This window comes from Syzygium oleosum, unplaced genomic scaffold (assembly GCF_021117445.2).
Source record: "Syzygium oleosum isolate NSW1041296 unplaced genomic scaffold, Sole_v2.1 Sole_v2.03, whole genome shotgun sequence".
Lineage (NCBI taxonomy): Eukaryota > Viridiplantae > Streptophyta > Magnoliopsida > Myrtales > Myrtaceae > Syzygium > Syzygium oleosum.
The window spans coordinates 5,498,129-5,524,625 of NW_026607487.1; the positions used below are offsets into that span (position 1 = coordinate 5,498,129).

The 26,497-nt window shown below is 39.9% G+C and overlaps 1 protein-coding gene and 1 pseudogene across 6 annotated transcripts in view; both read left to right on the forward strand.

Annotated features, from left to right (window-relative positions):
• Positions 1–3,550: 3,550 nt before the first annotated feature.
• Positions 3,551–26,497, forward strand: part of LOC115681036 (putative disease resistance RPP13-like protein 1) — a 29,125-nt gene continuing 6,178 nt past the window's right edge. For 2 of the 6 annotated variants that reach the window (XM_056310302.1, XM_056310300.1), the window contains exon 1: positions 3,551–8,574. In XM_056310302.1, coding sequence (XP_056166277.1) covers positions 3,780–7,934 — 4,155 coding nt within the window. In that variant the 5' untranslated portion in view covers positions 3,551–3,779 and the 3' untranslated portion in view covers positions 7,935–8,574. Of the gene's footprint in view, positions 8,575–9,081; positions 9,102–26,497 lie in introns of those variants that run through there. The other 4 variants (XM_056310303.1, XM_056310301.1, XM_056310304.1 and 1 more) reach the window with 4 other exon arrangements.
• Positions 9,022–11,114, forward strand: LOC130137620 (uncharacterized; annotated as a pseudogene).

Here is a 26,497-nt window from a genome sequence, read left to right on the forward strand (position 1 = left end):
TGCTAATTAAACCGCGGCAAAATCGCGCAATTATTCGCGCACCCGCACGCGGGTATTGTGTGGACTAGCACACACCCCATTATCTTCACTCTAAAGAGCAAGAAGATATTCACAGTTATAAAGTGGCCCACTTTCTCAAAACTTTCCTATGTGGGACAAAGGAAAATGCACTATTTTGTTTGTTTTACAAACAAACAACCAACATTATGTATCTTTGAAAGAGCAAATTTAGGTAGCAACGACGATAACGAAGAGAAAGTAACAAATATTTATTTATTTTTACCATTATTTAAAAATGATTTGTTATCAAGTGCTTTTGGAGAATAGTTGAGCAATCAATCAGGAAGTTTTGCAGCTTTCAATACATTGAGTTGTCATGTTAAATAGAATTATGATTGGGACCCATATGATTAATGGTGATGATTGTTTCGATCTATATAAAGTAAGTTCATGTAATAACTTCTCCATTATTTGATAATGTGATGGGGTTCATGAGGTTATATTGACCCATTATAATAACTTGGGGAAACTTGGGTATATTTACTATAATCCTAGGCCATATTCAATACGTGTGGAATTGAGAACGTGGGTGCTTACTTGCGGTCATTGTATTTGCGAGATCTATATATAATGACTTATACTAGCAGTGTTTCTTAGAAAAATCCTAATGATAAATATAACACGTTATTGTTGAAAGTGATTTAATTGAGTTCGTTTGCTTTCTTTTTTTCATTTCAAGACCTTCGTATGATTAGTTGTTATTGCGAGAAATGAAAGCACAATAGAAAGAACGAGAAAATTTAGCGTATAATTCAAGTGACGTGCTGGAAAAAAAAAAAGAAATAAAAGGAAAAACTATTGTGGGTGAGTTGGGAGCTAAAAAATTGAAGGTAATTGGTAGCAATTAACAAGTGTTGGTCGCTTAAGGTTGGAGATTCTCAGTCGTGCGCAATGTCTCTACTGTTGTCTCAACAAATTTCAACTGTTAATACATTTAGTCACAAATTTCACGATTATCCTTATTCCCATGGATTAGCGACTGCGATGAAGGAGACACTAATTACCAAATTACGGGGAACCAAACAAAGAGAAATAATCTCATCTCCTCGAAGGGGGAAAATGACAAAAAAAGTTCTAAATCTATTACACTTTTATCAATTCAATACTTAACATTTTAAATATACTAAACATTTTTATGTTTTGCCAATTGAGTCCATTCAGTCAATTTTAGCCAGAAATTACTGACATGGATGCCAACTATTCCACATGGCACAGCTCGCCCTGACGTTGAGATTTTTTAATGATATTTTAATAATTTTTGAATTTTTTTATAATTTTTTTCTTCCCTTTTCTTTACTTTTTATTGTTTTTTGGAGCGAGGGCCAACGACCCTTGCCGGCCCGGTGAGGGTATCATGGCCCTTGCCTAGAAAAAGTAAATTCGGATTCCAACGTATATGAAAAATTTGTCAATTGGATTCCAATCTAATACATTGAAATGGAATGGTTGACCAATTTGTTGAACATAAACAGGGGAAAGCAGCCTTCTAATGCTACTCTTGACTTTGCCTGCCCCACCTTCAAGCTTTTTTTCCTCATTTTTATGTAAATGTCTAAAAACTATAAACTTTTATGTACTTGGCCATCCTTGGCACGAAAAAATGCTGATAATAAAAAAAAAATCGACAAAAAACCAATGTATTTCAAACTCACGTTTGTCTGTTGTGCATAGGCCATAATATTGATTTTACATAAAAACTCTGGGTTGATCTTCAAATGAAATTAATAAGTGGGTCATGTTCACCGTCAATAAAAATTAATCACATCACTTTACTAATTTAGTAAACTTGTGGTGGGTATCCTAGTATTATCCTATGTTATTTCTCTCTATTGTTGTTGGGTTCCGTGTGCTAATTAACATACCAGAGGTGGCTGATTTTTATAGTTTCATCTTGTTGATACTACACTGTCCTTTTCAAAAGATTAATAGATGTTGAAATTCTTACATATACCTGCTCGACTAAAACCCTCTCATTGAGGATGATTCAGCATCGGAAAATTGTAACGCGTATCTCAACTACAATGCTCATGGTCTCATCAATGAATGTACATTAAACTGTTCACAGATTTGTCACAATTCTTCTCTTTCTTTGGGCCCAAGAAGACTTATCACAATGGAGAAAGGGCCATTAAGTCAAAGATTTGATGTGTGCAATGCACGCAGCTAATCAGGAAGTTCTTCAGAAGCTGCCCTGTGATTTCAATGGCCAGATTTTTGGGATGCTTCTCCTAACAAGAAAATTCGGGCATTAAACATCAACAGTTCACAATTTTCCACAGAAAAAGCCACAAAAAGTTATCCTTAATGATACTTTCCTCTAGTAATTTTCCATGGAAAAAAAATATATTTTGCTAACATAAATGTTTATTCTCTTGACAACGAGAAAGCTACCTTACCTAGGTAAATTCTAAATTCATAGAGTACCCTACTACTTTTATGAGATGGGTAAGAAGCGGATTAAAACTTAGTTGAAATATCTAATTGATAAACAAGTTATTTGCATCCAGTCGTATGAAAAATTCGAATAAAATAGACACGCAATTCTCCTTTAAGTGTCAATTATTTAACCATTAAGCCAATCACCCTTTTGTCGTGGCCGCTGGGGCTGTTATTCTGTTCGGCTTCTAGAAAGTAGAATGCAGTCTTTCCCGTGATCATCTGTTTATTTTGTACCGCTAATGTAACATTTATGCACACTGTAGTGATAGGGTATGAATAAGTATATATTAAATTCCACCTATTTGAATGGCTGGTGGGTATATTGAAGCTAGATGGCTCCTCTCCTCATGGGACAAAACAATAAGCATATTTTTTTGACCTGTGGACGAAATAAAGCAAGGAAGCTTTGCTATAAACCATTATTGCTTGGCAAAAAGGGGGGCAAACAAATTGAAGCTTGAAGGTTTGCAAGTTAATTCGACCTATAGCCACCTGCTCTTTTTCCATCTAATCTAATCCGATTATGCATTCTTTTAGAGAGCATATCTAGGTGACAACCACAGAATTGAAGAGAAAGTAACAATTTTTTTTCTTTCTAATCATCATTTAAAAATGATTTTGTTATCGAGTGTTTTTTGACACTTGTTGAGCAATCGACGATGAAAATTTTGCAGCTTTCAAAGCATCGGGCTCTCGTGTTAAGTAGAATAGTGGTTGGGACCCATATGATCAGTATTTAATGATGATACATTTACATAGATTAAGTTTATGTAACAACTGCTCCATTATTTGATAAAGGGATGGGGTTCATGAGGCTGCATCAATGAAAACATGATGCCATATGAGCTAAGCGATGCATGATGATGGCGGGTGGGTGCATTTGGGAATTGTGTGATGGGAGTGGTGAGAGAGAACTGATTGAACAATAATAAAAGCAGAAATTTCGGGGGTTGGGTTGGACACGGGCCCACTTCTTTACCTTCTGAGCCTTTGGGGGGTTTAATGATGCCAAGACTTTGGTCCCATTTCCGACCAACTTGCTTCAGAGAAATTGAGGCAAGACAAATGAAATTAAATCAAATGAGACACGATCAAATGCAACGGCAGCTTCTTCCGAGAAAGAAAGAGCACTTTAGTGCTTAAAAAGTCCTTTGATTCACACCATCATTCGATGCTGTTGTCCTGGACGGAAGAACTTCTGCTTCCTCTCCGCTCTGTACACTTTGTTTCGACCCTTCCGGGCACTCTTGTTTAATCCTCTGCCGCTCACGAACAAAGCCATGCACATCGGAGAGCTCTTTCTTGGCGCCTTTCTCCAGGTGCTGTTCGAAAGGTTGGCCAATCACGAGCTGCTCAACTTTGCGCAGCGCGAAGGGATCGATTCTCAGTTGGAGAAATGGAAGACGATGCTGGAGAGTATCAAGGAGGTGCTGGATGATGCAGAGGATAGGCAACTCACAGGCCATCTCAGGGTTAAGTCGTGGCTCGAAGACCTCAGGAACTTGGCCTATGATATCGAAGACTTGCTTGATGAGTTCACCATAGAATCCGCTGAAAGCAAGTCCAAGGCAGAACCTGGCGCTAGCAAGGCACGTTCCTTTCTGCCCAGTTATTTCTTCGAAGTGAGCCCAAGAGCATGGATGTCCAACCACGAAATGAAATCTAAGATAGAGAATATGGATAACAGATTACAGAAGATCATAGCTCGTAAAGATGGCCTGAGCCTGACAGAGAACAAGGGGAAGCGATCAGCATATCGCCAGCTAGATAAGTCGATTCCCACTACGAATTTGCCAGAGCCTTATTTCGTTAGTAGGGAGGATGACAAAAGGGAGATCCTCAAATTACTGACCGGAGAAGAAGACGATAGAGCATGTGTGGATCTAAAAGTGATTGCCATTGTAGGTATGGGTGGTGTTGGAAAGACGGCTCTCGCTCAGCAAGTTTACAATGATGCTAGAGTCACCGACTATTTCGATGTCAAAGCATGGGCTTGCATTTCCGATGATTTTGATATGCCCGCTATTACAAAGAGTATCCTCTATAAAACCAACTCCACTTTGTCCTGTGAAGAAAAGGACTTTGACTGGCTACAGGATAAGCTCAAGGAAAACCTTTTGGGGAAGAAGTTTCTTGTCGTTTTAGATGATATTTGGAACAAAAATCCTGGAAAGTGGGCTAAATTCTTGAAGCCTTTTAGATCGGGAGCAAAGGGAAGCAAGATCATTGTCACCACTCGTGATTCTCACATTGCTAAAATAACCCATGCTAAAGTGTATCCTCTCAAAGAGTTGTCACAAGATGCTTCTATGACTTTGTTGGCATTTTATGCTCTTGGAGTCGAAAATTTCGATCATCATCCCAATCTTAAAGTATTAGGTTGGAAAATTGCAGAAAAATGCGGAGGGTTGCCATTAGCTGCGACGACATTGGGCGGGCTGCTAAGCTCTTATGTCAGTCCCCATGAATGGGAAGATGTATTGGAGAGCAAAATTTGGGACCTACCAGAACAAAATAATGACATCCTTCCGGCTTTGAAACTTAGCTACCTCCATCTCCCTTCCAATCTGAGGAGATGTTTTGCTTACTGTGCTATATTTCCCAAGGACTATGAGATCGAACGGGATGAGTTGATTCATTGGTGGTCTGCAGAGGGCTTGTTGGAGGGAGAACAACGAAAGAGCCGTTGGAATGCAGGTTTGAATTATTTCAACGAGCTAATATCTAGATCGTTAATTCAAAAGTCAGGTAGCGATGAGTCACAATTTTTTATGCATGATCTTGTGAATGACCTGGCAAAGCTAGTTGCAGGTGCAACTTATTTTGACTTGGTCGAGTTTGAGGGTGATGACAGTACTGCATCTTTAGCTCGTCACGCCTCATTCATTTCCGGCGAATGCATTCTGCCAGAAAAATTCAAGATATATCATGGAATGAAGGGACTTAGGAGCTTCATATCATTAAATAAATCACAGGTCTATGTGTCTCAAAAGGTGCTATGTGACTTGTTGTCAGCATCGAAGTACTTGAGGGTACTTTCATTAAGTCAATACCAAATCACAGAAGTACCGGAATCCATTGGCAAACTGAGGCACCTAAGGCACCTTAATCTATCGTATACTTGTATTAAAAAGCTTCCAAATTCAATTGTTACATTGTACAACCTAGAGGCTTTGATATTGAGGGGCTGCAAAAACCTTGTTGAATTACCAGAATGTATTGAAAAACTGATCAATCTGAAATTTATCGACATTACCGACACTGAGAGACTAGAAGCGATGCCGCTGTATATAGGTAATTTGGTGGGTCTTGAGATGTTGTCTAAGTTCATAGTGGGAACGAGAAATGACTCAAGGTTGACGGAGTTACAAAACCTAGAGAACCTTGGAGGGGAATTGTGCATCTCTAATTTGCATATGGTTCAAGATGCCCAAGATGCCGCCGATGCCAATTTACGCACGAAGAAGGGAATATGTCGATTGACCATGCAGTGCAGTAGAGATTTTGAAAATATCCGGAATGAGGAGCTTCAAGCAAAGGTCCTCAAATTTCTTCGACCTCACCAAAACCTTGCAAATCTCAGAATTTCCTACTACGGTGGCCTAGAATTCCCATCGTGGTTAGGATGTCCCTCATATGCTAACATAGTGCAGTTACGTTTACACGGGTGTCAGAGGGTCAAAGCATTACCATCGCTCGGGCAGCTATCTTTCCTGAAAGATCTATACATCGAAGGTTTAAATGCAATATGCACAGTAGGGTTTGAATTTTATGGAAGTAAAAGTCCTTTTCCATCCTTAATAACTTTGGAATTCAAGGATATGCCATTATGGAAGGACTGGTCTCATTGCGTCGGCACCGAAGAAATAGGAGTTATATTCCCTCGTCTGGAGCATCTCGTCATTCGGCACTGTCCTACGTTGGTCAGAAGATTGCCTAGTCAATTAAGCTCCCTCATAAAGCTTGAAATCTACTCTTGTCCGTGTATGGATGCATCGTCCTCTATCACGAGCCTTCCATTTCTCAATGAATTAGACTTTGGAGGTTGTAATGTGGGGGTGTTGAAGAGTTTGGTAAGCCTAGCATCTCCTACTGCACTTGCCATAGATGATGTTTCTGGTCTGACTTGCTTAAATCATGGGTTTACAAGCTCCTTGACCAAGCTGGAGAAGTTGACGATCGAAAGTTGTACAGAGTTAATATACTTGTGGCGAGACAGAGATGTAATTCGGAATCTCGCCTGTCTGAAGAGCTTGCTTGTCGGAAATTGTCCGGAATTAAGATCTTTTGTCGCTGGAGAAGGAGATATAGAGCTGGCTGGCAACCTCGAGACTATCGAATTGACAAATTGCGTCAATTTAGCAAAGCTCCCAAGCAAGATGCACACCCTCTCCTCTCTTAGAAGCTTGACGATCTATGATTGTCCGAAACTCATGTCCTTTCCCGGAACTAGTATTCCTACATTAGCGATATCATTAAACATCAGCCAGTGCGAGATGTTGCAATCTCTACCCAGAGGAGGATTAAGTGTTCATACGGATGAACCAAGCAGCAGCGGTAGCAATACCCACGGTGATAGTATCTCTTGTCTGCAAGACTTAAGAATCTCCCGGTGCCGTTCTCTGCCAGCCTCTCCATTCAGCGATGGTAGATTTTTACCTGCCACCCTCAAGAGACTTGAAATTAAGGAGTGCAGGGGAGTGGAGTCGCTCGCAGAGATAAATGTAGACGGTCTTCAGTCGCTTCAAGAGATTGCAATTTGGGATTGCGAGAATTTGAGAAGCTTACCCCAGGGCCTACACACACTGTCCCGTCTCACTTCATTTGATTTGTTGGCATGTCATGCTTTGGAGCTGGATTGCTTCCCTCCTCTTCCTCCCAGCATCTCAAACTTTCGTCTTTGGAATTGTCCGAAGATAAAATCATTACCTAATCGGTTGAATCGACTCACATGTCTCCGTCATCTGGAAATTCACTCGTGTGAGAGTATTACGTGCTTCCCCGACGGAGGATTGCCGCCCCGACTACAGTCACTTGTTTTATGGAATTGCGGGAATATAAAGCAGCCTGTGGGGGAGTGGCTTACCCCTCTTACCTCCCTTGAACGGCTGTTGATCAGAGGCAGCGTTGGAGGAGCGGGAGAGGAGGAGGATCTCGTGCTTCCGCTCCCTCCCTCTCTGCTCGATCTCCATATCTCTGGTATGGGGAGAGTGGAAAGACTGTCCAGCAGTCTCCCTCCCTCTCTACGGATGTTATGGATCCATGATTGCCCGAAGCTGAGGGAGTTGCCCCAGGATGGCCTCGCTCCCTCCCTAGAAAAACTCTGGATCGAAGGATGCGGGATTCTGGAGGAGCGATGCAAGAAAGGGACCGGCTGCTATTGGCCCCTCATCCGCGAAATCCCATCACTTTTATTAAAGGGTATAATTAACTGAGCTGGCTCTTTGAAAAGGGGTTCGTATTTTAGGTCCAAAATTATGCCACTTAAAAAAAAATGTGTGTTTTAATTTTGGCAGGTGAGGATGAGGATGAGGACGAGGATGAGGACGAGTACGAGGATGAGGATGAACTAGGGGCGTGTCAAGAATAAACCCCCCTTCATCATCGTCTCCTTCCCCGCCTTTGTTGTGCGCACCTCAATCACCTCCTCTGCTTCGGCTCTCCCACTCCGTCGTCCTCACCTCGATCTCGATCTCGATCTCGTGAAGATTTCTGTGCCTCCATATATAACATTAAAATCAGGTATGATCGATCTTTCCACTTACTACTCTTCTACTCGTGGTCACTTTCTCTTCTCAGATTTGGCATCACTTCCCCCGTCCATTGAAATGCTTTTGCGTGATTTCATCCATCCAGCAAAAATGTCATAAAAAAATCTGGGATGTTATTAACGGATTGTTGCATTTGAATCAGTGACTTCGCCATGAGAAGATGCTGAAGGGGAAACCTGGATGTGAGATTGGTCCTCATTGTAGAGATGAAGGGAGATGCCACTGCAAGCTTGGTTCTTAAGTTCTTGAATTTTGTGGAAGCTTTCCCATGATTAGTTGGTTCTCAAATTATTCACGGGGATAGGTATGTATATGTTCTTCTTCCCTGTTCAATAAGTGTCTGCTTTTCGCTGATGTTCAATCCACTAGATGAATCTAAAGTCTGGACGTAATTTATGTGATAAATAAGTAGCAAAGACAAGTGTGAAAATGTTTGAAAGTTGCATCACATCAAAAAAGTGTAGCTCAGGACTTCAGATGGATAGAGCAAGTTCATGTCATGTTAATGGCAGTTTGGTGTCTCAAATCCTCTTTCATGTTTTAGTTTGGAAACTCCATCTGAACATATTTACTAAGTTGTGGAATGCACTTGACTAATTTCCCTTATTTCTGATTCTGATAAAATGCGAAAATTACTTTTGTAGCATTCACCGGATTAGGAAGGAACTCGGTATTAATTTTCTGTCTGCATTTACCGATATAAAGTACTTATTTCCACACATGCAATCTTATCATTTCTGAGCATACTGTGATGCACATCGAAATCTATGGGGGCAAAGAGATTTATTGCGCCTCAACCCTTCCATTCCAGCATTTTACTCACCATCCAAGATTAAGGAATGGTTTATTTGGTTTGAGTACAGACACAAATGAAGGTGTTTCATGGACTGGGTAGCACTCATTGAAATCTTTGCCCATTGTTCATTTTGATAACTATTCATATTCTGCTTCGTGGAATCAAAGATGCATAGCCCTTGAGTCGCTGGTTGGCAAAGTTTAAAGGGTGAGTAGATTTGTTTATGCTATTTCTTTTGACTTGCTGTTTAAGAGGCCGGTAATGATCATGGGGTATAATCAGAATCTAGAAAGAATCTCTTCTGAAGGATTAGCATATTGTCCGCATTCTATTTGTTCATTTCTAGTATTATATCAACGCACGTGTCAAAATGGTTTAAAGTTTCTTTTCTGTTATGTTGTTTGTTATCATTTCCTCGATTATCTCATTGACATGATTACGTACATCTTCTGTTGTGCGTGTGTAAGGGATTGGTTCTACGGAAGGGGAGTGTTAAGTTATACGTTATATATACATTGCTCGGCATGTTTCCTAACAGCTTAAGCTTTTTAAAAATGCATTTGTCTAACATGCAGCAATCAAATCAAACAGCATGACCAATCAGCCAACCCTATGTTCTTGTTTGGTTCTTTCTTCTAGTAATTGTGGATTATTTGGAAGACTTTCAGACAAGGATTATAAGCCTCTCATAAATTCATCGAATTACAACAAGATTTAAAGCTTGGAGAGCTGAAAGCCGCTCATATGCCAGCAAACTTCAACTTATTGAATCTGTTATTCAGTCTGGTTAAATTATTAGTGTCAACTCTTTTTGTTGCCCAAGAAAGTTTTTGAAATGGTTGAGCGAAAGTGTAGAGCTTTCCTTTGGAAGGGAGATCCTAATGCTAAAGAGGGAGCAAAAGTTAGAGTGGACACTGTCCGTCTTCCTAAGCAGTTTGGAGGCCTTGGCATTCGAAGACTGGATTTGTGAAATCTTGCTTGTATTTTAAATTGTCTATGGAGTATTTTGTTGAGGTCTGGTCTCTATGTTTTGCCTGGCTCTATAGCTATCATCTCGACTGTAAACCAGATGCTACTTATGCTTGGAAAAAGTTACTAAAAGTCGGGAATATTTTGAAACCCCGCATTAGATATATAGTGGGTAATGGAGATAATATTTCTCTTGGTTTGATTTGTGACACCATGCTGGGATTTTGCTGGAATCATTTCTCAAGGAGAATTAACTTATGAATCTTCTCTTCCTTTGCAGGCCAAAGTATCTGCCGTAATTCGTAACTCTCATTGCCTGCTGCTAGGTCTAGAGAGTTGGTCTCCATCCAAGCTGCTGTTTGTGGTGTGAATTTTCCTAATTCCTCAGCTGCAGAGAATGTTGTACTCACAGCTTCTTCAACTGGTTGCCTTAACTCTTTTGTTGCTTTGGAAATTGTCAGAAACAAGAATGCTCGGGAAATTGGCAGAGACTTGTGTGGTTCTCCCCTAATTGCCAAGATTTGGCTTTAATTCTTGGTTAGTAATACATGTTAAACTCCATACTTTTGAGTTGATTAATTGTTGGTCTGTTGGGAGAACAAGATCTATCTGCTTGTTCTGTAATCCAAGCATTGATTCTCGTTCTCATCTAATTTTCGAGCGTAGTTTCTCTAATGAAGTACAGAGGAAGGTCTTAATCCGGTCAAACTAATCATTGAATCTCGCTGTCATCTAATTCTCGATGTTTAATCTAATCAAGATTATCATGTTCTCTGTTAAGCATAGTTTTGAGAGTTGCCTTGGTCTCAAAATAAGATTGGCACCAATAAGCATTGTTGGTCGTGTCCTGCTTTGAATCTAAGTTTGTGAAAACTATCCAGCTAGAGTAAGGCTTGTTTGAGGTTGTGCTTATTGTTGTTTTTTGGTGTGTAAAGTTGCATGTTGTGCTCTGAAAACTATCCAGTGATGGCAGATAGATGTCAATTTCAATCATCTTCTTTGAGGGTCCAATTTTTATAACGTCCAGTTACTGACCTTCGCATTTCTTTAGACAGTTATCGGAGGAAGAAGCACAATCGATGAAAAGCAGTTGTTACAAGATTAAAAAGAGAAATATTTATTGACTAAAATTCAAAGAGAGACTTTGCAACAATTTTTTTTTTTGCATTCATGATAATTTCACTCGGTTACATCCGTAGGAAATTGAACCTCTAAATTTGGACTTTTTTCTTGTAGTTGTTTGCCATAATATCATCAGCATTTCAATAAAGAAATTATTTGGAACGGTTGGTGGTTTTTGTGCTTGTATTTACTTTAAAAAGCAAGTTTGCCGATGAAGGGGGTGTTTGGTTCAGCTTTGGGAAGGGGCTTTGAGCCTCGAAAGCCCCTTCCCAAAATGCTGAGGTGTTTGGTTCAGCATTTGGCCTAGCATTGGCCAAATGCTAGCATTCCAAATGCTGAAAGCCCAAGGCTGGTCCGGACCAGCCTTGGGCTTTCAGCATTCCACGAATGCTACTGTTCACATATTTTATTTATTTATTTATTTTTTTGGGTTGAATCTGTTCTTCACCAGGCAACCGGCGAGGGCGGTCGGCGAGGGTGGCCGGCGAGGGAGAGCGGCCGGCGAGGTCGCCTGGGGTCGGGCAACCGCCCAGACGACCGCCCGGGCGACGCCGTCCCCCAGGCGGCGGCCGCCCTGGGTCGCGCGACCTCAGGCGACCTAGGCGGCCGTCGCCCGGGTCGTGCGACCCCCGCCGAGGGTCGCCTGGCCTCGGGCGACCACTACCGGCGGCAGATCTGGCTCGCCGGCGGTAGCCCGAGGTCGGGTGACCGCCGGCGAGCCAGATTTGCCGGCGGCGGCGGCCGGCTCCGGCCATGGTAGGTTTTGTTTTTTTTTTAATAAATAAAATAATTCTCAAAGTCCATTTACAAAAAAAAATTCACCAAACACTATATTTTGGCAAAAGTAGCTTTACAAAATATTTTTACCAAACACCATTTACATTTGCCCAATGGACTTTCACTCAACGGTATTTGCATTCCCCCAAGTAACATTTTCAAAGTTGAACCAAACAGGCCCGAAGACCTCTCCCAGGAAGCAGCCCTACGTCTTTGCAAGAAAATCCAACTTAATGAAGCCTTTTCTCCTTTGCTTATTTCTTTAGGACCATTGAAGGAAAGTTCTTGAACATTTTGAACGACCCCATGTCGATGATGGTCGTCATTGAGGGAGTTTTATAAACAACTATGGACTTTTGTAAACTTATTTAATATTAGAGCATTAACGCAAAGTAGTAGATGTTAATCAACTACAGCTACTTGACTTCATCGCAATCTTGTAATCTTGTGATTATTTAAATCATATCATGATTATTGTTAACTGATAGAACTGGTACTTCCTATGCACGCTATATGAAAAAGTTCAGCCCTGAGCGGTCTTTCCTTTTTGATAATTATAAAATCCCTGCAATGGACAGGCGACGTCTCTAATTTCAAAATAAGATTAAGCGTAGTGATTTAACTGCTTATGCTTCGAGCAATTGATTGTCTTATGTATCATTGTACTTTTAGGACGTGTTATTCCTTCCAGCTTTGATGAAGACACAGGATAGATGTGCAGAATTCGAAGCTAGACTTCTTTTTGCATTGTAGGTTACTGTTTTCGAGCAATTTGCTTGTAAATTAGCATCTCTGAATCAAAAGCTGATCGGTATTGAAACGGGTAGTGCAAACGTTATTTACCTTCTGGCTTTGTATCTGATATTTTTACACATGACACGTCCAAGACTTTTAGCCGCTCCATTCCTATATGAAGGATGGACTCGTTTTAGGGCAGCTCTTGGGAAATTGATTTACAGTCACGACACGGTAGAAATGATGTCACTTTTATGTGTGGCTGCATTAAACCTTTCACAGTTATAAAATTCGAACCTAAAAGTAAAACGTATAGTGAGATAATTCCCTAATTGCAATCTTAAACTAAATGGCATCAAATTAAAACTATTCCTAAGATGCAACTACCTAACTGCGATTTCCATTCTTCATATTTTGTAATTTCAACTATTTTCCTTTTGAGTTTTTTGATTTTTTATTTTTTGAGGATTTAACGACCAACTCACCACCAATAACACGAGGGGTGACGTCTTTACAATCTAAAAGCGTGAATGGCAAGCTGAGAAGATGTCAGCATGATACAGTGAAGATTTAGCTCAATATACTCACTTTACCACGAGGAATGCAGCTTTCATCTGTGCACACTATTGGCCAATATGAGGAAAAGAAAATTGATAGCAACACTAACGGGATACACAGCAAAAAGCGCCAGTAGCTAGCTATTGCAACAGAACGAAGACCCCACCCACCACAAATACAAGCTTATCATCCAAATGAGATAATTCACTGCACAAATACATACGGACAGCAAGCTCCTAGGACATCTTAAGCACGCTTTGAGCATAAGAATATGATAATCCAACATGAAATTGATACGAGTCCAAAGCGTCAGCTTCTTACGTGGATATACATGCTGAGGAGGTCCAAGTAATGCAAAAGTAACACCAAAAAACTACTAAATTTACTTGACTCGAATCTGGGCAAATATGAAATCGTGCATTTTTTATGTGTTTCGAGCCTTGAAACGCCCCAATTTGATGGAAATCGAATTACATTAATGCAGCATCTCTCTACATATTCACATGAGTAAGGCACTATCGAAATGAGATCAAAATCCTCACATTCCAAATATGAACAGAAGTGACCAGCCAACACCCTTGTTATGTCCAAGGCTTGGAAAGATGACAATTTGATGAGATGTCAATATCCACAAAGCATTAGACACGTCTATCTCACTATACATGTTTGTGCACATCAAGGACTATGTATATAACATCATACATACTTCATTCGAACCAGAACTTCTCATGTCCAGCAGCTTAGACGAGGTATACCATGTACACTTTCAGAGCAGGTTGGCTTGAACTTGGGCAGGCTTTCCTGCCTATAATGAGGTGCGACAGGTCCTTATAGCGCTACTAACTTGAATCACTTTATGAATATCAGCATTGTCCTTGCAGCGCTACTGCCGTTTTCTGGTTGAGCCTCTGATAGGGTGCATGCGAGAGTCAGTGTCTATAATCTAACAAATGCTGTGGTGAGTTTATTTTCCACCTTAAATTAGCGAATGAAGTCACTGCTATATGGTGCAGCCCTTCATACTTGCTGAATTATTTTCTTCAGGCTAAGGTGATTGATACATTCAACTCTTCGTATCTCTACCAGCGCTTTGGAAGTGGTTCTGTGCCGACTCGGCGATATTGGTGCAGCATCACTTCGAGGAGAATGGAAAAACGCTGTGAGCGTGATTCTTGATCCGAGGGAGGGGGATATCCTTTTAATGCTTTCTTTTCCCGTTTGAGCTCACAAAATAAAAGGATTTGCTCAACTTGGACGCCTTCATTTTGTACTTTAACTTAGGCTTTCGATTTTCATCTTTACTTGAGCCCACATTATTGAGCTTATGTGTCAATTGTCGCTGTTGGGAGTGTTTTTGGCTAATGATAGAACACCTATGCATGTAAAGCACAGAGTTCCCTCCGTTATGCTGGACTTGCAGAAACACGTTTAGGATGGTTGTGTGATTGGGTCAGATATGAGAATGGCCCTTTTAGCTCGAGTGAACTTAGTAGACCTAAAGTTATGCCGAAAATTAAACAGCATGATGATTGCTTGTATTTATTTTCCCGCGAGAGAAATTTCTTGATAATAGTGGGAGAAAGATACTTCTAAAGAGAACTTGGCTCGAGACAATAAGGGTAATATTTCTTCTATATTTCTGGACATTCTCTAACATTTGTTTGTATTGTTTCTAAGCCTCAGACCGCAAATAGACCAAGTAGTGATACATCATACAGCAAAAGGACCTTTAAACAAGTGGGTGATCTGCATCGTATTAAGAAAAGCCTGACGCGCATGGTATTACAATTTAATAAATCGATGTTTCTGTACTTTTTACTATTTTGCTAGAAAGTAATATCATTCGTTGATCATTTAATGAGCCGTACAAGAAGACATTATTTGTTGGAGAAACAAGAGGACCAGTTTACACTCGACCCTGGCCTTTCCCAGAGTTGGAGCAGAGCAGGGCATTAATGGCCAACTCGCAACCACTTTCATTGATGATGTTTGGCAGATCCAGGTCCCCATATTTAGCTGGCTCAAGAAATGGGGGCCCAGACAACAACAAGAAGCACTGTGCGAAGGAGAGGAAGAAGGCACAAGAAATGAAGCATATATCCAAGCAATGACAATGTTGAACTGAAGACAATTTATAGACCATTAGTTGTGCAAAAGATCAACGAGGAGAACCATTGTAAATTCCTCAAGGAGCCGCACCACCTACTTATTATGCACTCATTTTGTCTTGACTAGAAGAATGTTACGTGCGTCACCCATGTTAAGGCAATGTATGTTTTTGCCGATGTGCATAGATCAAATTTGATTGAACATGATTTGAGGATTCTTTATTTGACTATTAAGAGTTAGGGTTTTGCTAGCATAACAATCTTTGGGTTACTGTTAGAATAACAATATGCTGTGAGTCACAAATTCTTGAATGAGTGGACCCTATAATAATTTTCAGTTATTTGTTAGCTATTTTTTTGTGACTCAAAACAGGCTATCGTTCCAACAGTAAATTAAAAACAGTCAAATAAGCATTTCTCTGAGTGTTATTAAGTAAGGGATATTTACCGTATTTTTATGAGAATCATAAATAAATAAAAAACAAACTGACAATTTCTCTTTTTAATCATACATAATGAGAAAATTCACTATTTATCAATTCTCTTGTAAAATTACAGACCAAAAAAAAAATCTCTTGTAAAATTACAAACCAAAAAAAAAATCTCTTGTAAAATCATTGAATTTTCTGCAACATGAGATTGACACTCATATGAGAAAAGGATAACAATAACAGTTTGGGGTACCGATTTGAGATTTTTAGTGATCAAAAAATTAGTTCGGAGTAAAATTGTTACAGGTATATCAATTTGGGGCTTTTCGTGATCAAAAAAATTAGTTCGGGATAAAATTATCACAGGTATACCAGTTTGGAGTTTTTTATGGTTAAAAAATTAGTTTAGGGTAAATTTGTCACAAGTGTATTAATTTAAGATTTTTTGTTGTATTAACCTCATATTTTTAGGTATATTTTTTCGTAATTTTCACAAATTTTAACACGAAAGCGTCATATCAAACAAACTTAGAAACGTTCTTAATCTGCTATTAAGATTTTCTTTTTATGATTCAAATATTCATGAACCCTCTGTCACATAAATGGTTAGCCATGGGTGGGGTCAAGTTGCTTTCTGGCCCTTCATCGGTCACGTGGCCATTATTAGGCTTCGTGTCAGGTCAACCTCGCGTTGCAGAGGGCGGTACTGCGACTTCATACACGCGCAGGCTACGATTGGTACAGTTGGTACGTGTGTGCACAACCCTATATATTTATATCTCGAGTCCCCAAATCTATACAAATTGTTTTACGAATAACAGCAACAGATATTCTAAAAGAAGGCAACCTCTTAATTCGGTAACATAATGGTTTTAATCGATGGTAAAATATACTTACCCATGTAATCCAAAATTTAGTCATCGTGCATGTATAAATATTGTAGCATGGGATAAGGACAATCAGGAGTGCCATAATTTTCGTGCGGCGCTCACTTAAATATCATAATTTTTTTTTTCGCTCACTTAAGTGCCACAAATTTAAAAAATTTAATCACTTAAGTGCCACAAATTTGAAAAATCAATCACTTAAGTGCCATCGATAATTTGCCTTGCCGAAAAATCCGCTATCAGCCCCACCCAGATATGGCGACGACCTTTGCGCCTTCGCCCATGGCCGACGAGGCTGCCATGGCCGTGGGCAAGGCCATCTCGGCAGGCCGCAAGCGAGGCGGCCTCCCCCGTAGCCGGCGATGGCTTCGTAGCCTTGCTAGCCGAGGGCGAGGCCTTTGTGGCCGGCACATAGAAAAAAAAAGGAAAAAAAAGGAAAAGAATTATAAAAAATCAATTTTTTTTAAAAATAATAAAAAATACAAAAAATTCACGTAGAATGATTTGCCAAAAGTAGCACTCAAATGATCGATTTTACTATGATGTAGCACTAAAGTAAGCAAAAAAAAGTTATGCCACTCAAATAAACGCCGTACGAAAGTTATGGCACTCATGTTGTTCTTATTTCTAATAGTGCCGCAAGAAAACTTTTTTTTTACTGTGCACATGATAGAAATTCTAACTAAAACAGTATATATTCCATATTTAGCTTTGGCATTCAATTTCTATACTAAAAACAGGTAATGCAGGATAAAATTATAATGAACTACAGAAATTAAACAAGCCTGTCCCCTCCCTACAGATAAACATCTCCATGCACCATTGTAGAGGATGAAGAGATTGTCTTGTTGATCCGCTTTGTTTCTTTATGCAAATCATCTCTACTTCCTCATTCTTTTTACAGCTTGATGGGCAAAAATTAATTTATATATACGGAATGAGAAAAGGCAAAACAGATTTGAGTGCAAAAAGGAAAGAAGGAGAGGTCCCGGGTAGGACATTAAAAAGCTTCATCTCGGATCTCGTCCAGTTCTCGGGATCTTCAAGATGTAAAATACTAAAAGGGTACTCTCTCCCCTCAAAAAAGACAAAGATACGATGAGAACTTAGGGATATGAGACGTGCGGGCCCTGACACGTCAAAATAAAGTGTGTATCCGTGAAAAGCACCATCTCTCACTAAAGTGGACAAGCCGCGGAGACCTTCACAAGTGAAAACACCCTTTTCTTAGAGAGGTAACTTTAGAAACAACACCAAGGATCCAAGGAAAACTCCCTACACAAAAATGCACCATTGTAGAGGATGAAGAGATTGTCTTGTTGATCCACTTTGTTTCTTTATGCAAATCATCTCTACTTCCTATTTTTATTATAGCTTGATGGGCAAAAATGAATTTTTTTTTATAAGAAATGAGAAAAAGCAAAACAGATTCGAGTGCAAAAGGGAATAAAGGAGGGGGAGCATAGGAGAGCAATCAATGGAGAAAGAAGCACCAGTAACTTTTTGCTGAAATATTTTATCACCAACGATATTCAGCGCCAACAATCCAACGACTTAGAACCTTGATAAAGATCCAAACGACAAGAAAGAAGCTGAAGATGGGTCAGGACTGCGATATTGCGTAACCTAACCTTAATTAAGGCTTTAACTAAACACCAATCATTTTTTGGGAAGCTAAAAACTTTGGTAGAAGACCACTGTAAGTAATCACTAGTCGAAACTAAATAGTAAAGAAAGACCGTTGTCGGTTACCCCAATCAAGCCAAGTATAAGTACGAATATCGATGATTAGGTACTAATCGTAAACCCGCTCCTTGTTTGCCATTATTGGGAGAAGAAACGAAAAGAACAAAGATGAAGTGAACAGAGGTGAAGCATGCTGCTTAGGGGCGAGCAAAACGGATCGTCTGGACCGGATCAAACCAGCTGGTTGGGTCCAGTTCCCGAAAATATCGGTCCGATTCCCGATTCCTAAAAGTGGAACCGACTTCCGGGCGGTTCGGTTCCCGGTTCCAAGGGAGAACCAGACCGGATCGGACCGACTATATATACGTTTTTTTATTTTTTATTTCTTTAAAAAAATAGTAAAATGTTAACTAAACCCACGTACAACGCTTTACCATTATCGTCACACCACAATGACTTTTCACTCATCGTTGCTTTCGTCATTATGTTGAAATTTGCCACTCTCTCTTATTGTGGTGGGAAAAAAATAAAAAAAAAATCACAGGTTCCATTAGACTGGACAGGTGGTCCGTCTGATCCTTGATTCTCAAAATTGAAAACTGGTCCGGTTTTCGATTCCAAAGTGATTCGGGACCGGATCGGGGAACCGATCACCCCTAATGCTTACTTGGTGGAATAGAGACATTGAGGAATGAGACCCTCATTTTGAATTAAATTTGTCATTTCGGATCCTTATTTGAGACAAAATTTATTTGATACCCTTGTCTTTAGAAAACATTCCAACTTCAAGCCTTTATTTGAAATTTTCTCTAAAAATATTCACCGAGATTCCTGAGTCACTTTATATGCATGCTTTTTTTTTATAGCAGAGTAGCACATCTCCTTATCACGAGCAGCGGAAAGCAAGCTGTATGGTTAAAAATTATTTTTGTGGTCATGTGGGCTTAATGTTTTCTAGAGAGATTTGTCGAGTGTGATTCCCGGATACTATCTAATTAAGAACTCAATATGAATGGCCACTGCTTCAATTTTTACCTAAGGCACAGAAGGTTTAAATGCCATGAGTTGGGGATTTGAGTTGGGAACTTACACTATATTTTGATCAACGGTTAAGATAATGGAATCCCATCCCTGTTTCGCAAATGATCGTACTAGAGGCAACCGCTAGTTTCCCCGTCGAGAATTCGATTTATTAGATTACCAAAATTTTTTTAACTTGAGTTAAAAATAAAGTGTCAGTTAATAAAAACAAGAACAAATGAGAGATGCAGATCCCCATCGTGAATCACATTTAATCTTACCCTATTAAGTATAACAATTTTGATAGACTTTGAAGATTGAACATTTGATATTGAAACTTTAAAAAAAATGGTGACATTTTAATTATGTTCTCATTATCAAGCCACCTTTCCGAACTCACTACGTAAACTACCTTACTTCTATGGCTGTGTTTGGTCGTTTTAATAAACCGATGTTTGATATAATAACATTTGATTGAAGTGAAAACCCTATAGATTTCTCGTGTTCAATTTTGCGTTGGAAAAAATGGTAGAGTTTGCTATGCACCATGCCGCATCACAAATGCAATGAATATGTTCAGGTCTAAACTACTAAAGCTATGGAAAAAATGAGGCAGTAGAGTATCTGTTGAAAATATGTCTCGAGTTTGAGCCCAATAGACAAAATTCAACCCGAGATTAATTATTATTTGTAAAGGTATGAATATTCTGAGTTGAATATTTTTACGGACGTTTGAAATTGAGCAATACATAAACTCTTCTTTGGGGCACACAAATTAATCTTATGGAGTCAAACTCTTCAAGGTGATGTCACGGCCAAGCATAGAGGCGGCCAAAGAAGAGATAAAATAGGAAAGTCAAAATTTAGTTTTGGTTGACCGTATATCACTTGGATTACTTTTCCTATTGGATGAGGCTATTTTCCCGATCGAATTTTGCACTTCCTCTGGCGGTGGGTTTAATATAAATACTTATCAAGATTCCTTTGGAGAAGTCAGAGAAGTATTGAAGCACCGCGGTTGACGTCGAGTGCTTGGCGTGGGTTTATCTCCCTGAGATTTTATTCGTGGAATTACACGAAGAGCTCAAGTGTTCGTAGCGATTAAATCTTGTGTTAAGATTAGTGTACAATTCTTTTGCGAGATTGAGAGATTATTTCGTGAGGAATTGAGAGCTAAACACTACGTATGTTATTGGGTGTAATTGGGGCTTGGGAAACATCGAGAGTGTTTGAGTGACTCGAGTGTGGTTATAATCTCCGTTGTATCGCTTGATCTATAGTGGAATTCCGTGCTGCTCTCCCCGTGGACGTAGGTCACTACGACCGAACCACGTAAATTCGGTGTTCGATTTATTTTCTTTTTCTGTCAATTTTATTGTTCAATCGCTTGGCTTCCGCAACAATTGGTATCAGAGCCTGGCTTGGCTGAGTTGAAGCAAATCGATAGCGATAGAAGAAGGAAAAATGAAAATCGATAGATTTGATGGGAAAGATTTTGGTTTCTGGAAGATACAGATTGAGGATAATTTATATCAGATGAAACTGCACTTGCCCTTGTCTGGGGAGAAGCCAGAGACAATGAAGCAAGCTGATTGGGAATTGCTGGATAGACGAGCTTTGGGTGTTATTCGGTTGACGTTGGCTCGTAACGTCGCGTTTAACATTGTGAAAGAGACAACCACTGTGGGTTTGATGAAAGCCCTGTCGGACATGTACGAGAAGCCCTCTACGATCAACAAAGTCTATTTGATGCGACGTCTGTTTAACTTGAAGATAAGCGAAGGTGCGTCGGTTGCTGATCATATTAATGAATTCAATGTGATCGTTAGTCAATTGAGTTCAGTTGACATTGACTTTGAAGATGAGGTGCGTGCTTTGATTCTATTATCCTCATTTCCTGATAGTTGGAATACTACTCTTACTGCTGTTAGAAATTCGTCTGGGTCAACAAGTTTGATGTTTGATGGTGTTCGAGATTTAATTCTGAGTGAAGACATTTGTAAAAGAGAATCTGACGAATATGTATCTGCTGCTTTAGTTAGTGAAAATAGAGGAAAAACTGGTACACGTGTTAGCAGGAGTAATATGAACTCGAATAGACGAAGTCAGTCTAGGACTGGTGGTGTTGTCTATTGGAGTTATGACAAGAGGAGGCATTGCCTTAAGCTGAAAAACGACAAGGGTAAGGGAATTAGAGTTGATCCTGCGGATGATGTTGCAGCTATAACTGATGGTAATTCGGATGATGCTGATTATGTCTTGTCTGTCACTGATAATTCGTTGTTTAGCGGATGGATTATGGATTCTGGTTGTTCTTTTCACGCTACACCAAATAGGAACTGGTTTACTACTTATCAGTGCACGGATATTAGTAAAGTGCAGTTGGGGAACAATTATGAATGCGATGTTGTAGGTGTTGGTGATGTTAGAATCAGAATGCATGATAGTATTATGTGGACATTGACTGGAGTGAAGCATGTTCCAGAGTTGAAGAAAAATCTGATTTCCTTGAGTGCCCTAGATTCAGCTGGGTATCGATATTCTTCAGAATGTGGAATTTTGAAAGTTCTTCGAGGTGCCATGGTGATAATGAAAGGAATCAAGCATAGTGGCCTGTATAAGCTTCAAGGTGAGACAGTGACGGAATTCGCTGCGGAGACATCGAATGCATCGGTTTGAGAGTCTGAATTGTGGCATATGCGTTTAGGGCACATTAGCGAGAGAATCCTGAAGGTTCTAAGTGAAAGAAATTTGCTATGTAGTTATGTTGCTGATGAACTGAATGTATGCAGGTGCTATGACTTAGATCAATAGCGAAAAGTGCAGTTCAGTGCAGTTGTCAAAGAAACCACGGAAATTGCAGAATTAATTCACTTAGATGTTCGCAAGTCGTCATGATTTCCTTCGAGGAAGAGTGCCAGATTTATGCTAACAATTGTTGATGACTACTCGAGGAAGACGTGGGTGTTTGTGCTAAGGCACAAGTTTGATGCTGTTGTCAGAATCAGGCAGTTAAAAGCTTTGATCGAAAAGGAGACTGGTAAAATGATCAAGTAGGTGCGGACTGACGGTAGTATGGGGTTTTGCTCGAAGCTGTTAAATGAATTCTGCATGAAGGAAGGCATAGTGAAACACTGCACTAATGCCAGTGAACCACAACATATTGCAGAGTTGATGAGCAAAATATTACTAGAGACGGCTCATAAAATGCTTTCTAGTATTGGTATGGCTAGGAGATTCCTGGCGAATGCGCTTAGTACGACGAGTTACCTGAAAAATAGATCCCCATCGACTGCGATTGAATGTCGAACTCCCGAAGAAGTGTGGTCAGGTAACGTTGCTAATTATTCTGTTCTTAGAATATTTGGTTGTTCATGTTATGTTCGAGTTAGTGATGGTAAGCTCGATGGAAGGACAAGAAAGTGCATGTTCCTAGGTTATGCACAAGGTAGTGGGGTATAAGTTATGGTGCCCGGAATTAAATTCACCTGTTGTCAGCAGAGAAGTTACATTTGACGAGTCTTTAGTACTTCTGGGTAAGAGTGTTAATAGCAGTGTTTATACGGATCTGGACGGTGTTTAGCTTGAGGTGGAGTTGCAATCAGAAACTCCTGAGGTAGCGGGTACTAACGAAGTAATCGACATAGATGGTGCTTGTAGCGAGGTGGAGCCTATTGAGCCAACGGTTGCTGTAACTGCTGATATTGACAAGGTGCGTATTCAATCTCAGAATAGATATGGATGCAATAATGGTTTTGCTTTATCTGCGATTGAGGAGGTTGTGTCTGAAAATCCTTGTGGAGCGGTTAAAGGTGCATGTGGAGTTGGTATTTTGATGAGATCTATGGCTATGGCGAAGTTCAAGCGATGCTTGGACTTGAAAGACATCTGTGGCGGTTGAGCCCATTGGGGCTGTAAGAGAGTAGTAGCGAAATTCGGATTCTATCAAAGCGATTGTGACTTGGCTCAAACGTCGAGCCAATATGGAGATTGTTGAAAATATGTCTCGAGTTTGAGCCCAATAAATAAAATCCAACCCGAGATTAATTATTATTTGTGAAGGTATGAATATTCTGAGTTGAATATTTTTACGGACGTTCGAAATTGAGCAATACATAAACTCTTCTTTGGGGCACACAAATTAATCTTCTGGAGTCAGACTCTTGAAGGTGAAGTCACGGCCAAGCATAGAGGCGGCCAAAGAAGAGATAAAATAGGAAAGTCAAAATTTAGTTTTGGTTGACCATATATCACTTGGATTACTTTTCCTATTGGATGAGGCTATTTTCCCGATCGAATTTTGCACTTCCTCTGGCGGTGGGTTTAATATAAATACTTATCAAGATTCCTTTGGAGAAGTCAGAGAAGAATTGAAGAGCTGCGGTTGACGTCGAGTGCTTGGCGTGGGTTTATCTCCCTGGGATTTTGTTCGTGGAATTACACGAAGAGCTCAAGTGTTCGTAGCGATTAAATCTTGTGTTAAGATTAGTGTACAATTCTTTTGCGAGATTGAGAGATTATTTCGTGAGGAATTGAGAGCTAAACACTACGTATGTTATTGGGTGTAATTGAGGCTTGGGAAACACCGAGAGTGTTTGAGTGACTCGAGTGTGGTTGTAATCTTCGTTGTATCAGTTGATCTATAATGGAATTCCGTGCTGTTGTCCCCGTAGACGTAGGTCACTACGACCGACCCACGTAAATTCGGTGTCCGATTTATTTTCTTAGTCTGTCAATTTTATTATTTGATCGCTTGGCTTCTGCAATAGTATCAAATCGATCGGTGGTGAGAACAATGAATTGATTTGTCAGACTATTATCATTGATGTTAGCCAATGCTCTCCATTTTGTATAGATGACTAAGCTAGATGATTTTAAGAATACTCAGCTAAATTGATACACCAAGTGATATAACATACTGCAAATAAATTATTAAACAAATGGGTCATATCAAGCATATTAAGAAAAGTTTGACACACGCATAGTATTCCAATTTAATAAATCAATCCGAGTATACTTTTTATTATTTTACTAGAAAATAATACCATTCATTGATCATTTAAAGAGCCGTACAATAAGCATTATTTGTTGGAGAAACGGGAGGACCATGTTTCCCTCAATCATGGACTTTCTTGAGTTATAGCAGAGCATGGATCAGGGGCAGAGTAGAGCATTAATGGCTAACCTGCAACTATATTCATTGATGATGTTTGGGAGATCCGAGCATCGATCGGGCGCAGAGCAGAGCATTAATGGCTAGCTTGCAACTACTTTCATTGATGATGTTTGGGAGATCCACGTCCTTTTCGAGGTTGCTGGCGAGATGAATGGCCACTGCTTCAATTTTTACCTCAGGCACAGAAGGTTTAAACGCTACGAGTTGGGGATTTGAGTTGGGAACTTACACTATATTTTGATCAACGGTTAAGATAATGGAAAAATCCCATCCCTGTTTCGCAAACGATCGTACTAGAGGCAACCGCTAGTTTGGGTTAACCGATTCCTACAACAATAGAAAGTGAACACGGGCTTTCTAGACAGTTCTGCAATCATGTTGGTAGAACATTAGGAATATCATGGGAGCCCCATCAACATCGACCTGCTTAAGGATCATGCTGCTCATCGAAATAGACACGTATCTCATCCATACGCCAGAGGGAGCTCACTCTTGACCATAACCAGTGTTCGCTTGACCCTAGGAATGATGCACTTGGCATCTAAGGAATGTGCACTAGACTTAAACCAGAGCGTCTATTATCATGAGAAGTATGCCCTTCGCCGTAACAAAGTGAGCAATTTATTGTGAGGAGTGGGCTTCACCCTAAAGAGCATGCACCTTATTTAGAATAGGACTGCATCTCAACAGGAACCTTGTAATTTCTGGCCAGACAACAAGTACTGTGCAAAGGAGAGGAAGAAGGTACAAATTGACAAGATTGAAGGCATTGTTAGTAGAGAAAGTGTTGTGCCTGAACTATTAGTGTGGTCTTTTTCCCCTAGTACTAAGCGTTGAAATATTTAATTGGGGAGGCAAATAGGGACTTAGAATATTTGAACTCAGAACCTCTTGCTCTGATATCATGTGAGATTTGATTGGACCATAGCCAACTGTTCTAAAAGCTTAAACTGTTAGCTGAAGGCATAATTTATTATTTAATTATTCCAATAGTACCCAAGTCAAATCTTTTTTTCCCGTCAATGAAGCATATATCCAAGCAATTACATTGTTGAACTAAGACAATATATGATCCATTATACGCTCGTTTGATCTTAACTAGTAGGATGTCACGTACATCACACATGTTAAGATAATATATGTTTTTGACAATGTACATAAATTAAATCTAATTAAACATGATTTGAGGATTCTTTATTATTCGACTTTTAAGTGTTATTAAGTAAGGGATATATATGTGAATTTCAAGAGAATCATTAAGAAGACGAAGCAAACCGACTTCTCTTGTTAATAGTACATAATGAGATAATTCTTCATTATTTATCAAATCTTTTGTAAAATCATTGAATTTTCTTCAACATGAAATTGAAAAGCACTCGTGCGAGAAAAGGGATAACAATAACAGACAAACTATACATAAAATAGCAATGAAAATTGAAAAGTTATATATATAGAGAGGGAGTAATGAATAAATTATTTGCGCAAAAGAGCAATGAAAATAGAGAAGTAATATTGGAATGAGTTAAATGGACGGGCGGTGGGAAAATTGTCAAATCAGTCCTAAACCTATTGTACGGCGGCCAATTCAGTCCTAAACCTTTTAATTTTGCCAATTCAGTCCTAAACCTTTCTAATTCTTGCCAATTCAGTCCTTCCGGCCAATTTTGGCCGGCCGGCGCTGACGTGGCCGCCGGCCGTCCGGCCAACACTGACATGGCAATTTTTTATTATTATTTTTTTCAAATTTTTAATCTTTTTTTTTTTTTTTTTTTTTTCGATTTCTCCCCTCCGTGCCGTCCGGCTGACCGCGACCGGGCCGGCCGGCCGAGGGGAGGGCCGCGAGGTCGACCTCGCCGGCCTCGCCGTCGCGTCGCCCAGCTCAGCAGCGGCGAGGCCGACCTCGCCGTCGCGACCCAGGCGACGGCGAGGCTCGACCTCGCCGTCGCGAACCAGGCGACGGCG